We start from the raw sequence: 12,428 nt of genomic DNA, 5'->3' as shown, positions 1-12,428 counted from the left end.
AGAAAAAGACTCAACACTGCTATCATAGAAAGGAGGTTCCACCAGCAGCAGAGAATGGACACTGGTGAATCTGACATGAGTGCAATTTGTTTCTTCTACATTCAAGACTCAATTGGGCACAACTTTTAATTGACAGGACATCTTCCAAAAGGAAATCAATGTTACAAAAAGAACCTACACAAAACAAACAACCAAATAAACAAACAACAACAACAACAACAAAACAAACATAAGTGCTCAAAAGAAAAAGTCTTGAATTTATATACCTTTACTTTGCTTGGCCAATACTACTTTATTTAACCAGGCATTGCTGTCCATTCATAACACTGAAAGAGATTTAAAAGGGTTGGTTAATACAACATTTCCACTGGAATCATAGACACCACTCGGTGAGAATAATGTGCTTGAATGCTGTTCACTACAACCACATTGACAAGGTCGTAGAGCCCAGGGGTGTAGCCAGGGAGAGTATAAAGGGAATCAAGTGTGAAAAACATGGTGGCTTCCACTACGCCAGTTCTCCCATCAAAGTTGGTGACACAGGCCTATAATAAGAAATGATGACAATGAGTATGGGGAAGGATAAACTCCACTGTTTACCCTAGCTAAAAACAACAGGCCCCTCAACCCATCATGATTCTCATTCTTGACACAGAAAATGCCTGAGACTGCATCAAGCAGTCTGAGTCACCATCCCACCCCTCTCTAATAAAATCAGGGAAACAGGAGGAGCCCTGGGTGTCTGATGAGAGGACGTGCCAACCCTTCATGCTACCTGATGTGTCCTCACACTCTTCCACCTGGTCTGATGAGAGGACGTGCCAACGCTTCATGGTGTATCCTCACTCTCTACCTCCCTGTCTGATGAGAGGACGTGCCTGCCCTTCGTGCTTCCCGATGTGTCCTCACACACTACCTCCCTGACTTCCCAGCTCATTCCCAGGCTGTACTAACCAAGGTCTCATGCGCCTTCATCAGAAGGCTGAACACCTCAGACCCACAGTACTCAGAGTCTCCCCACAACTGCCTCAAAGCTGTGACGCTCTTCTAGCTGCTATCCACTGAACAGCCTAACATCATGTAAAGCACGCAACTTAGGAACGAAGTCTGTGCACGTTCCACATTAGTTTCTGCTCATTTCCCTTTCAGTCGGAGGACAGACCTGTCGACTCTGGCAGGGGATATGCCACCACACATTCCAAACCAAATCCTGGGCAAGAAAGTGATCAGCACAGAGGGATAAGCAGCTAGCTTCCCATGACACAGGCAACTTACATCATCGATATTTTGAGTGTGAAGAGGGCTCGCGGAGTAGATAGTCATTTTTGACGAGCCAGGATCCATAGCATACTCCACCAGCAGCAAGTCTCCTTTGAATGGTACAAATTCTAAAACAGCCAAGAAAGGTAGAAGTCTAAGCATTACTGCACTGGGGCCACATCCCATTTCCTAAGGCCATTTGTCACTGCAATCGCCGACCTACATTTCCTGCGGGTAAAGTGACTTTTCCAAAGACTTGGACAGTTCAAATAGCTTCCTACAGGAAGAAAAGCAGGAAGCCCTTTAAACGCCGGCTCTTCTACAGTGATTTACTTGTCAGGCATTGATAATGACATGAGTGTGCCTCAGCGTGGAAGCTACGGCTAGGAGCACTGGATTTCCCCTCAAGTGGTCACACTAGTGTCACCTTTGAGGATGCAGCCTGGTACACAGTAGGATCACAGGCTTGAACCTTGGTACCTAAGCTAGGGACAAAATATGAGAACCCATCTGTTGAGTATCCTGGAAGGAGGACACAGAGAGGAAGAGGCCTGTTTTCACCTTTAAGTTTCAGGTGATGGAGGTATTTTCAAGAGAAATCTCTTATGCATGTGTGATGCTATCATCGATCAGATGTTGAATGTGTCTGATGCAGTGGCACAAACCCTATGGTGTTAGCATTCAGAGGGGCAAGGGAGGGGTCTCCTAGTCTCATGAGCAATTCTCAGGTAACTTTGAGGAACCCTATGTGACAAAGCAAATATGAAAAGCAAAACAGCCAAAGAAATCAAATGAGTAGTGAAAAGTCACATGGACACACAATGGTGTACTCACAGGGGACAGGATCTCTAGGCCATGTTTAAAATATTGCCCTTCCCCTCTTTAGTGTACTCAAGGGCACTTCCCACACTCTCAAGAACTTATAACCAGGCCTATATGCCCTGTCCTATGTTCTTAAAGCTATACACCCTACCTCCGTTAAATAGGTGTTTGGGGAAAGAAGCGTCTTTGCTGATGTAGATACTGTCTTGTGTTACAGAAGTGATGCATCTAATACAAAGCCTTCTATCAAATTTGGAAGGCTCCGTACTCTCGACAGGGTCAGTCATAACTTTCACCTATAAGAAAAGGAAACAGTTGTTGCAGGTAAAATTACAACAATACGCCATTTTAGTGGGGTAACCTAACACAGTTGTAAGGTTACAAAAAATATTGTAAGGATACTTGCAGGACATAGTCCTGTGTCAGAGACAATGGACTTTATTATTCATGCCAAAACAGCCCTCCTGCTGCAGAAATCTTTTAAACGACTCTTTTCAAACCTAGAACCTACGTTTCCTATTCAAGATACACTATGGTCCCGAGATGATGGCATCAATTGTCCGTGCTTGCTTCATGGATTGCTAACTGCCTTGCAGATGATAAGCTCACACCTATGTTAACCTCACTCACACACTTCCCTTCTGACCTTAGGAATACGGTGCTCTTGCTTCCTGGCAACTCAAAATTCAACCGTGTAAAAGACATTTAAGCCGGGCAGTAGTGGCGCATGACTTTAATCCCAGCACCCAGGAGGCAGAGGCAGGTGGATCGCTGTGAGCTCAAGGCCAGCCTGGTCTACAAAGGGAGTTCCAGGACAGCCAAGGCTACACAGAGAAACCCTGTCTTGGGAAACAAAAACAAAAGCAAATAATAACAAAACAAAACCAAAAACAGACATGTAAAAAACCTACTTCTGAACAAGTTGTGGTCATGGGCTGTCACTCAAATTCAAGAGCAGTTTTGCACATTTACCCAGAGAGTAATTGTTAGGCTGAGTGACACTGGGTGGGGTGATTGGAGGAAATGGGCTTTGCAGTGCAGGTGAAGGAAGAGCAACACATTGCCTGGGAGACAGGAGTGGAGAAGAACTACGTTGAGAGGAGAATGAGCAGCACAAATTTGGAGAAGGGAGGGGAGCACGCTACCCCTAGCTGGACCTGGGCGCAGGAGCTCCAGATGCTGAGGAAGAGGCAACCCAGAAGAGACTGCAAAGACCAGTCACGCACGCAGCGCTGGCCCCATTCACCTACTGTATGGAAGAATACCACTTCCTTGCCCATCAAAGGAACTGGCCCTTTATTGGAGGTAGTTTTCCTTTGAAATTTCCTTCCTTAAGTAAACGATGTACATTCTTGATACGAAGACAGAATAGCCAGATGAGCACAAAGCAGAAAACCATCTCCTCTAAACCATACTGCATAATTCCATTATCCAGAAGCAGTGACTGGCTACCAGTTCAAAAAGCAAAGCTGAGTAATGTGCATGCTACTAAAATACCAAATGAGGACACCCAAAGGGGTGACAGAAAGGCCCATCTGGAAACATGTGTGGGTACATGCATAACAGTTGGAGTGTTGCATTCCTCATCAGAGGAAGACTCTGTCACATAAAACTTAAATTAACATCTAAGGCAGAAAATTTACTGAGAGTTGCTTATTAAAACAGGTCTTATATTGTAGCCATGGCTGGCCTGAACTTAGTATGCACACCAGTCAGGCCTTGAACTCACAGAGATTCTATATGGCCCTGCCTCCCAGTGCTGTAATTAAAGGCATGTACCATGATGCCAAGCATGAGCTGACTGTAACTTAACAATTATTGCTATAACCAAGAGTTAGACGCAAAGGATATGCTTACAGTATAGGAAAATTGTACGTAGAAACAAGAAAAAAAGGATATTGGTTAAAACAGTAGATTACATCACGCTTTTCATAAAAAGAGCTTTCTTCCTAATGCAGAAAGGTTTACTATGGGTTCAATGAATGAAAAGTGCAAAATTGCATATATATATATATATATATATATATATATATATATGTATGTATATATATACATACAAATATATACACACACATATATATATATCAGGATTTTAAGAAATTTCGCAATATTTTTCAATAATAATAATAATAACAACAACAACAAATGGTCCTGTGATTATCAGTAAAATAAAAAGGCTCCTTTGTAGCCTATGGCTAAAGCTATATATTAGAACAGTATGGCCAAAAGTCACTTGAGAATAGCCATTGATATACAAATATCTGACCTGATTATGTTTCTAGAACTCTCTTACAAAATCTATAACAGAACTTTGTTGCACATTAAATGCACCTCGATCATTGTTTAAAGGTGCATAAAGTATGTGATGTTTATCATACTAATTCTATTTGTTTGAATTCATAGAAGAGACATAGCATCATGCTAAAAATGGAAGTTGCAGGATTATATGAGGTCACATAACTGTCATCATTCAGCACGTTTAAATACTAAAGAGATCTGGGACAAATCTTTAGGATCAGAAAAAAATGATGCTGCAATCACATATTAGACCAAGCCCATTAAACTCATTCTACACTAGTGGTCGTCTTAATCCAAGAGAGAAATCAAAATCCCACTAGGTTAGAGACTCTGGGTAAACTCAGTGTTACCTTAATAGCTTTCAGCGTGTTAGTTATGTCATCTTCCTCCACAAGTGCAGTGACACTGCCTCCAACACTCACAGGTGCTTTATCACTGACTTCATTAGTGCTGAAGAATATGGATTCATTAATCCAGCCATGGCCATTGCACAGGGTAGTCACAACTCCTTCAATAGACTTCAGCTTTGTGTTATCTATGAAACAGGTGAACAAAGGTCACACTGGTTCATGTCAAATGCAAACACCCAGGATAGAGAGGTTCTACTCTGACCATTTGTACCGGTTATTTTTATGCCAACTTGACACAAGCCAGAATCATTGGAGAGGAGGAAACTTCAGTTGATAAAATGCCTCTGCAAGATCAGGTTGTAGGCAAGCCTGTAAGGCATTTTCTTAATTAGTAATTAATGTAGGATGGCCCAGAACATTGTGAGTGGACCATCCCTGGGATGATTATCCTACACCTTATAAGAAAGCAGGCTGAGCAAACCATGAGGAGCAAGCTAGTAAGGAGGACCCCTCTGTGGTCTCTGCATCAGCTCCTGCCTCCTGTTCCTGCCCTGTTGGAGTTCCTGTCCTGACTTCCTTCCATGAGGAATAGTGCTGTGGAAACATAAGCTGAATAAACCCTTTCCTTCCCAAGTTGCTTGAATCAGAGTTGCATCATAGCAATAGTAACACTAATACACCACCTGTGTAGATATGAGCACATATCATAACTTCTCTGACCATAAAACAATTCCCTTCTCTGGGAAATACACAAAGGCATCTTTCAAGAGAAAGATGCAAAAGCAGAGATAATACAACTCACTAACATTTGTGTCATATACTCTGTGAGTTTGTCCCAACACGCTCCTCGACTAGCCCACCTAAGCTGCGTGGGGCACACAGTTCTGTACTGGCCTCAGTACTGGATCAGCTGCTCTTGGGCACTCGGGGACATCCTCAAGCTGAGTAGCCACTGGGGAAAGCCACAGCACACCACCCTCACCCCACCCCTGCCACCCCCACACCCCCGCTGTTCCCACCCAAGCACTTAATGGTAGAGAAGAGCCTTTCTGAGTAGTCTCTTTGAGTGGAGGATGAGGGGACTGACTCCTAGAGGAGTGATTACCTTAAGACCATGATTGGTTCTCTCCCCCCCCCGCCCCCACTGCTGTTCCCGCCCAAGCCCCTACCTCATGGTAGAGGAGAGCCTTTCGTAGGAGTCTCCTTGAATGGAGGATGAGGGGACTGGCTCCCAAAGGACATTACCTTGAGGCTGTCCTTGTGGTTTTTCTTCAGGATTGCTCTTCTGGACGATGGCTGATACCTTCCGTAGAGGGTTCAGCATGGTGATATCCCCACCAGCCTGGGCAAAGCCTGAGGCTTACAGATGACTCACCGGGCCTTCTTTGTATGAATCTCAGGATCTGGGCCCTTTCCCCAGCCTCTGTGAGATGGAAAAGAAAGGTTAAAGGGAGGTCCTCAGGGAGGGGCTACCAGCTACCCTTAAAGCTCCCCGTCCAGGGAGAGCCAATGAAAAGCACGGGACAGTCATTTGACTCCGCCCACCCATTGTGAGTGCACCAGTAGGAAAGTCTCTGGAAAAGCTGCTTGTACCTGTGGCCCTTGGGTACTCAGTTTAAATGTAACGGGGGGCGGGTTCTCTTGTACATTTTCCTCATAGGCTTGGGAGTTTGTCTTAGGAGGTATGGCAGAAACCCCTGCACTCCTCAATAAAAATCATCCTTGTTGATGGCAGAAGCACTAGCGAAGAGGCTGGAGTAGGAAAGTACTTGGTGTTCTTTGTGAGTGCCCCGGTTCAATTCCCAGTAGCCACAAGACCACTCACAACCATCTAAAACTGCAGCTCTATAGGTTCCAATGCCTTCTTCTGGCCTCTCTCACAAATAGGAATGCCATCAGTACACATAAATACAAGCAAAACACACGTATACAGCTAGACATGGTGACTCAGGCCATCATTAATCCCAGCTCTCTGGGACAGAGGCAAGAGGATCTCTAAGAGTTCCAGGCCGGCCAAAGCTTCAGTCTCAAAAAACTGAAAAACAGAATAAATTAATAATTAATAAAAAACTAAAAAAAGAAAAAAACTGAAAAACAAAACAAAACTGCAGCCATATGTATAAAATAATTTTAAAAAGCATTAGGCATTGTCATTGTTAGAATCAGTTAGTGTGTGTGTGTGTGTGTGTGTGTGTGTGTGTGTGTGCACGTGTGTGTACGCAGGATAAACTATTTTAGGAATAGCATTCTTATGTTATATTAATACACACTTTATAATTCTTTTCAGTGCTGGAATATAGATGCCAGAACTCGCATAGGGCAGGTACAATATCTAAATTAGCCTATACTCCCTTGGTAGAGTAAAACTCTGTTGGGCTATGGACCAGAGGTGGAACACATAGAAGACAGAATCAGGAGCAGGCCACCTCATATCAGACCCACTGTCTACCATGTGTTCTTCCTGTAGATACTACAGGAAAACAAAAGTGACTAAGAGGAGAATCATCTTATTGATTGTGTGGCTTCAGGGAGCACCAGAGCAGCAGAGCTGCACCAAGGCAGCTTATCGGTGCAGCCAAGGCAGCTTTTCGGTAGTGGCTTCACCTGGTCACTGCTTAAGCCCCCCAGAAAGACTCACCACATTAGCTCTCATCACTCAGCCACCTAATCCTCCCCATTGTGAGTAGTGATCCTGTACTCACCATGTTGAGGCTTTTGGGCTTGCCAGAGCTCAGAGCACATCATTAGGAGTTGAAGCAGTCCTGGGCTTGTTGCCAGTTTGATCTATGCAGCGGACTCCCAACTGCAAGTGTCTGACTCCAAGGACAGAGCTAGTTTATCAGTTTTTGTTGTTTCTTTTTCTGAGAATCTTGGAAATGAGTTAGAACTTATGGCCAGCAGGTGAAGTTTGGCCTTTTTCCTCAGAATATAAAACATAAAACAACATTTAAATAATTAAACCAATTTGCACACATAGAGACAAAATTTCACATGATGACCATAAAACAAACAATCAGATGGGTAGGACGAAATGACACAGTCTCGAGACTTTGACAATATGCAGCCAGCCTAACAGATTCCAGGGAGAATTAGAAGGAGCTATGTGACCGCTATCAAGCTGTTTCTGTACTAACTGCCCTGTGGCCTGAATACTTCTCAGTAGGAAGAGACCACTAATCCATCTTCAGGATCCAGAGAATGCTCAGGATCCCCAGAGATCCTGAATACACAGGCTCAGGCAGCAGAACAGAAGAAGGCATAGTTTCCCTTTTCCCTAGCATTGAGGTTTCCCTTGCAATCTCAGTTTGTAAATGTTCTCTCTCATGCCTGTGTTCTAAACTATCTCTAACTAAAGCCCACAAACTAAAAGTATGTACAGGAACATTCTCAGGTCCAAAACCATCATAATGATCTTGCAACTTAACTCCTACTTTTTTCCGAGTTTCCAAATTGTTGTTTAAGCGCTTCTGGGCCGTAAGAGATTCCTCTGTTGAGAATTTCCTGTTTAGCTCTGTACCTTACTTTTTAAGTGGGTTATTTGGTTTGCTGGTGTCTAAGTTCTTGATTTCATTATATATTTTGGATATTAGACCTCTGTTGGACGTAAGGTTGGTGGAGATCTTCTCTCGGGCTGCCCTTTTGTCCTATTGACGATGCCCTTTGCCTTACAGAAGCTTTTTAGTCTCATGAGGTCCCATTTATTAATCGTTTATCTTAGAGCCTGAGCTGTTGGTGTTCTGTTCAGGAAGTTGTCTCCTATGCCAGTGTGTTCAAGGCTCTTTCCCACTTTTTTTCCTAAAAGATTTAGTGTCTCTGCTTTCATGTTGAGGTTTTTGCATGGTGATAAAGATGGATCTACTTGCATTTTTCTACATTTGTTGAAGATGCTATCCTTTTTCCATTGAATAGATTTGGCTTCTTTGTCAAAAATCAAGTGTTCATAGGAGTGTGGATTTATTTCTGGGTCTTCAATTTGATTCCATTGATCAACCAGCCTATTGCTGTGCCAGTACCATGCTGCTGTTTTAAATACTGTTGCTCTATAGTCCAGCTTGAGATCAGGTATGGAGATTCCTCCAGAGGATCTTTTATTGTGTAGGATTCTTTTAGATATTCTGGGGTTTTTTTTTTTTTCTTTCGATATGTGAAGGAGAGAAACCTGTTTTTTAGGATCCCAAGTGTGGGATGGGAATGGTCTCATGAGAGAACAGGTGAGGTTAATCCACTAGAAGAGCAACCACCTTGTGCAGGAGCTTAATTGTTGCCAGCTGGGAAGATCCCGTGAACAGACTCTGGGAGGAGATATATAAATGAGCCCAGAACTGGAGGCGGGAGGGATAGGAGACTTGGGATAGATTTGGCTGTTCATTGCTGCCCTTCAAGACGCTCCTAGAGAAAACCACTCGAGGGAAGGCTTCAGAGCTCTCGCTCCTGCTGAGGCTCTGGGGTCTAGTTACCCCAGGTTCGAGTGGAAGAAATCCTGTGGCTCCCGACTGGAGAATTCTTCCTCAGAACTGATATCCTTAAAGTTTTGTTATTGTGTCCATTAATCTTCATTTCCTACTGTTTTGGTTAATTGGGTTGTAATTGATGTAGGCTCTGTCATTAAGTTGTTAATAAAATATTTTGGTTAAGAAAATTGAGTCTACAAGTAGTGCCCAACGTGCTTTGGACATCATGGGTAACTTAACTTCTAATGTTGTGGAGGAAGATAATGGTTTTCAAGAGATAGTAATGCTTTTTCAGGGTGTCGGCAAAATCACAGCTGCTATTACAAAGTCCTTTTCTACCGTATACCCAGATGGGATTTTTTGTTTTTCTTGGTCTTTTTACTGTATAATATATTTAAAAGGTTTGGAAGAAAGATTGATAAGATGCAAAAACTGGAAGAGTCAATAAACTCTATTATGTTGGAAAGAATTACTGACTTGACTGAACAAATGGGCAAAATGCAGACAAAACTGGAAGGGCTGGAAAAGCAGAAGGCACCGTTGGTTAAAAAGGGTGGAGAAGGCCAGAAATCAGAGGAAAAGGAAGGCAAACAGACCAAAAGGTCTTTGGAGGAAAATGTCCCGGTGGGGACACCTCCAGAGTTGCCCAGACACCTTCAGCTTTTTCAGTCACTGTAAGACATGTGCCAGTGCAAAATGGTGCTGAAGGTTATGACGAAATGGCCTGGTGTCCTGTAGACATGATGGATTTAAAACATTTTAAGGAATCCATCATCAAATATGGTATGCACTCTGCCTTCGTTAAACAAATGTTAAACAGCTGGGCCACTCAGAATAGATTTGTTCCCCAAGATTGGAAAAATTTCATTTCAGCGGTATGGAAAGCAGCACAACAGTTACAGTGGTTATCATGGTGGTGAACAGAGGCTGTAAGAATAGAACAAGAAAATAGGACACAGGGAATAAATATTAATAGAGATCAATTGCTAGGGGAAGAAAAATATACTAAAGAGAACAAATTCAAGCTGAAGATAGAGTGATTGAACAATGTCGTAATGCAGCCGTGAGAGCTTGGGAGCTGGTAGAGGAACCTGGGAAAACAACTATTCCATTTACTAAAGTGTTCCAAGGACCTCTGGAGCCCTTTACAGAACTTTTACAGAGATTAGGATCTGCTATGGATAGGGGGTTGCCAGATTCTGACACCAAACAGGCATTAAAACTTATGGCATATGAGAATGCAAATACTGAATGTAAGAGGGTGCTTAGACCATTAAAGGAAAGAGGCACTCCATTAGATGACTGGGTAAAAGAGACCGTTAATATTAACTCTCAGGAATATCAAAATAATATTGTGGGACAAGCTTTAGCCCGAGAGCCCAGATATCATAATACTCGGTGCTTCAATTGTGGTAAAATTGGCCATGTGCAAAGAAACTGTAGAGATAGAAAGCACAATAACTGGGGAGAAAACATGAATCGAAGGAGAGAACAAGGAGGTTCTGGCAATAATGGTAATGAGGTACCAAGACTCCCAGGGTACTGTAGTCGCTGTGGAAAAGGAAAACATTGGATTGTCAGTCTAAGAGAGATGTGCAAGGCAATATCTTGCCGACGGGAAACGACAGGAGTGGGCCATTGGCTCAGGCCCCCGTAAACAATGCCAGCCGAATTCCTTTGGCCAGTCCAGAAGTGACAAACCCACAGGAAAACGGGAACTGAGTATTACTGGTCTAATGCATGCTAATGAAGGCAGTGCAGCCTTGGATCTGGCTTCAAATATGTCTCTTAGCCTATCTCCCCAGGCTAAATGTTACAAATTAAATACTGGTGCATTTGGTCCTTTGCCTTCAGGCACAGTAGGAATGGTTCTGGGAAGAAGTGGGCTGACTTCTCAGGGTTTTATTGTGCATCCCAGTATTATAGATGGAGATTCTAAGGAGGAAATAAAAATCATGGAATGTTTAAAAAAGGAGATGAAAATCAATACCGGGGATAAAATTGCTCAACTCCTATTGTTTCCTTACATTAAGGGCAAAGCCGCTCCAGTAGAAGGGACTGATGCGTTCGGAAGCACAGAGACCCGTGTGTTCTGGCAAACAGTAATTAATGATCAGAGACCTAAGTTAATTATACACCTGTATGGTGTTAAAATAGAAGGCTTGGTCGACAGCGGAGCCAATGTGTCAATAATTAGTCAGAAGTCTTGGCACCAAAATTGGCCACTTCAAAAGGTTTATACAGAAATTGTAGGAATTGGTAAGATATCTCATATAAAACAAAGTGTGCAGTGGCTTGAGTGTGTGGGACCAGAAAGTCAGACAGGAAGGCTGAAACCCTATGTGGCTGACATTCCCATAAATCTATGGGGAAGAGATCTCTTACAGCAATGGGGTACTCAGATTACTATTCCTGCAAATACAGAAATAAACAATGTTGAAACTAGTGGTGAATTGGTACGTGCTTCTGGGGAAGAGATTAATGTAAGTGATCAGGGGCAACTACAAGCTATGTCCATTGTCCAACCTCAGAACTCTTCAGGTTTAGAATGTCAAAATTTATAAGAGGGGCCACAGCGGAAATACCAACAGTCCTTCCCTTAAAATGGATTTCAAACAGACCTGTATGGCAGGAGGAGCGGCCCTTAACAAAAGAAAAGTTACAGGCGCTTCACTGTTTAGTGAAAGAGCAGCTGGTGGCTCAACACATCGAAGAATCTTCCAGTCCCTGGAATTCCCCCGTGTTTGTGGTAAGAAAGAAATCAGGTGGGTGGAGAATGATAACGGGTTTGAGGGCCATAAACAAGGTGATTCAACCCATGGGTTTGCTTCAACCTGGAATTCCTTTGCCTTCCTTGTTACCTAGGTCATGGCATATAATTATGATTGATTTAAAAAATTGTTGTTTTTTTTTTTTCCATACCTCTACATGAGAAGGACAGGGAAAGGTTTGCTTTTTCAATACCCACTCTGAACAGTAGTGGTCCAATGAAAAGATATCACTGGGGTACTTCCACAGAGAATGTTGAATTGCCCAACTTTATGCCAGTATTTTGTACAACAACCTTTAGAAATAATTCGTAGACAGTTTCCTTAATCTAGCATATACCATTACATGGATGATATTCTGCTAGCTGATTCTGATCTTAGTGTTGTAGAAAAAATGTTTCAGGAGGCACAAAAAATTCTTCCAAGCTGGGGATTACAGATTGCTGTGGAAAAAATACAAAGAGGAGATTCAATTACCT

General features: G+C 42.8%; 1 protein-coding gene across 1 annotated transcript; it reads right to left on the bottom strand.

The window, feature by feature from the left end:
• Positions 1-350: 350 nt before the first annotated feature.
• LOC127185457 (cancer/testis antigen 55-like) lies at positions 351-6,054 on the bottom strand. The gene is made up of 5 exons (XM_051141912.1): positions 5,976-6,054; positions 4,731-4,915; positions 2,234-2,378; positions 1,276-1,388; positions 351-545 (listed from the first exon to the last, which is right to left on the bottom strand). Exons 1-5 carry the CDS (start codon positions 6,052-6,054, stop codon positions 351-353), a joined length of 717 nt encoding a protein of 238 aa, XP_050997869.1.
• Positions 6,055-12,428: the final 6,374 nt, after the last annotated feature.

Source organism: Acomys russatus, chromosome X, assembly GCF_903995435.1.
Source record: "Acomys russatus chromosome X, mAcoRus1.1, whole genome shotgun sequence".
Taxonomy (NCBI): Eukaryota; Metazoa; Chordata; class Mammalia; order Rodentia; family Muridae; genus Acomys; species Acomys russatus.
The sequence above is the reverse complement of the archived record's forward strand: the minus strand, read 5'-3'. Positions and strand labels throughout refer to the sequence as shown.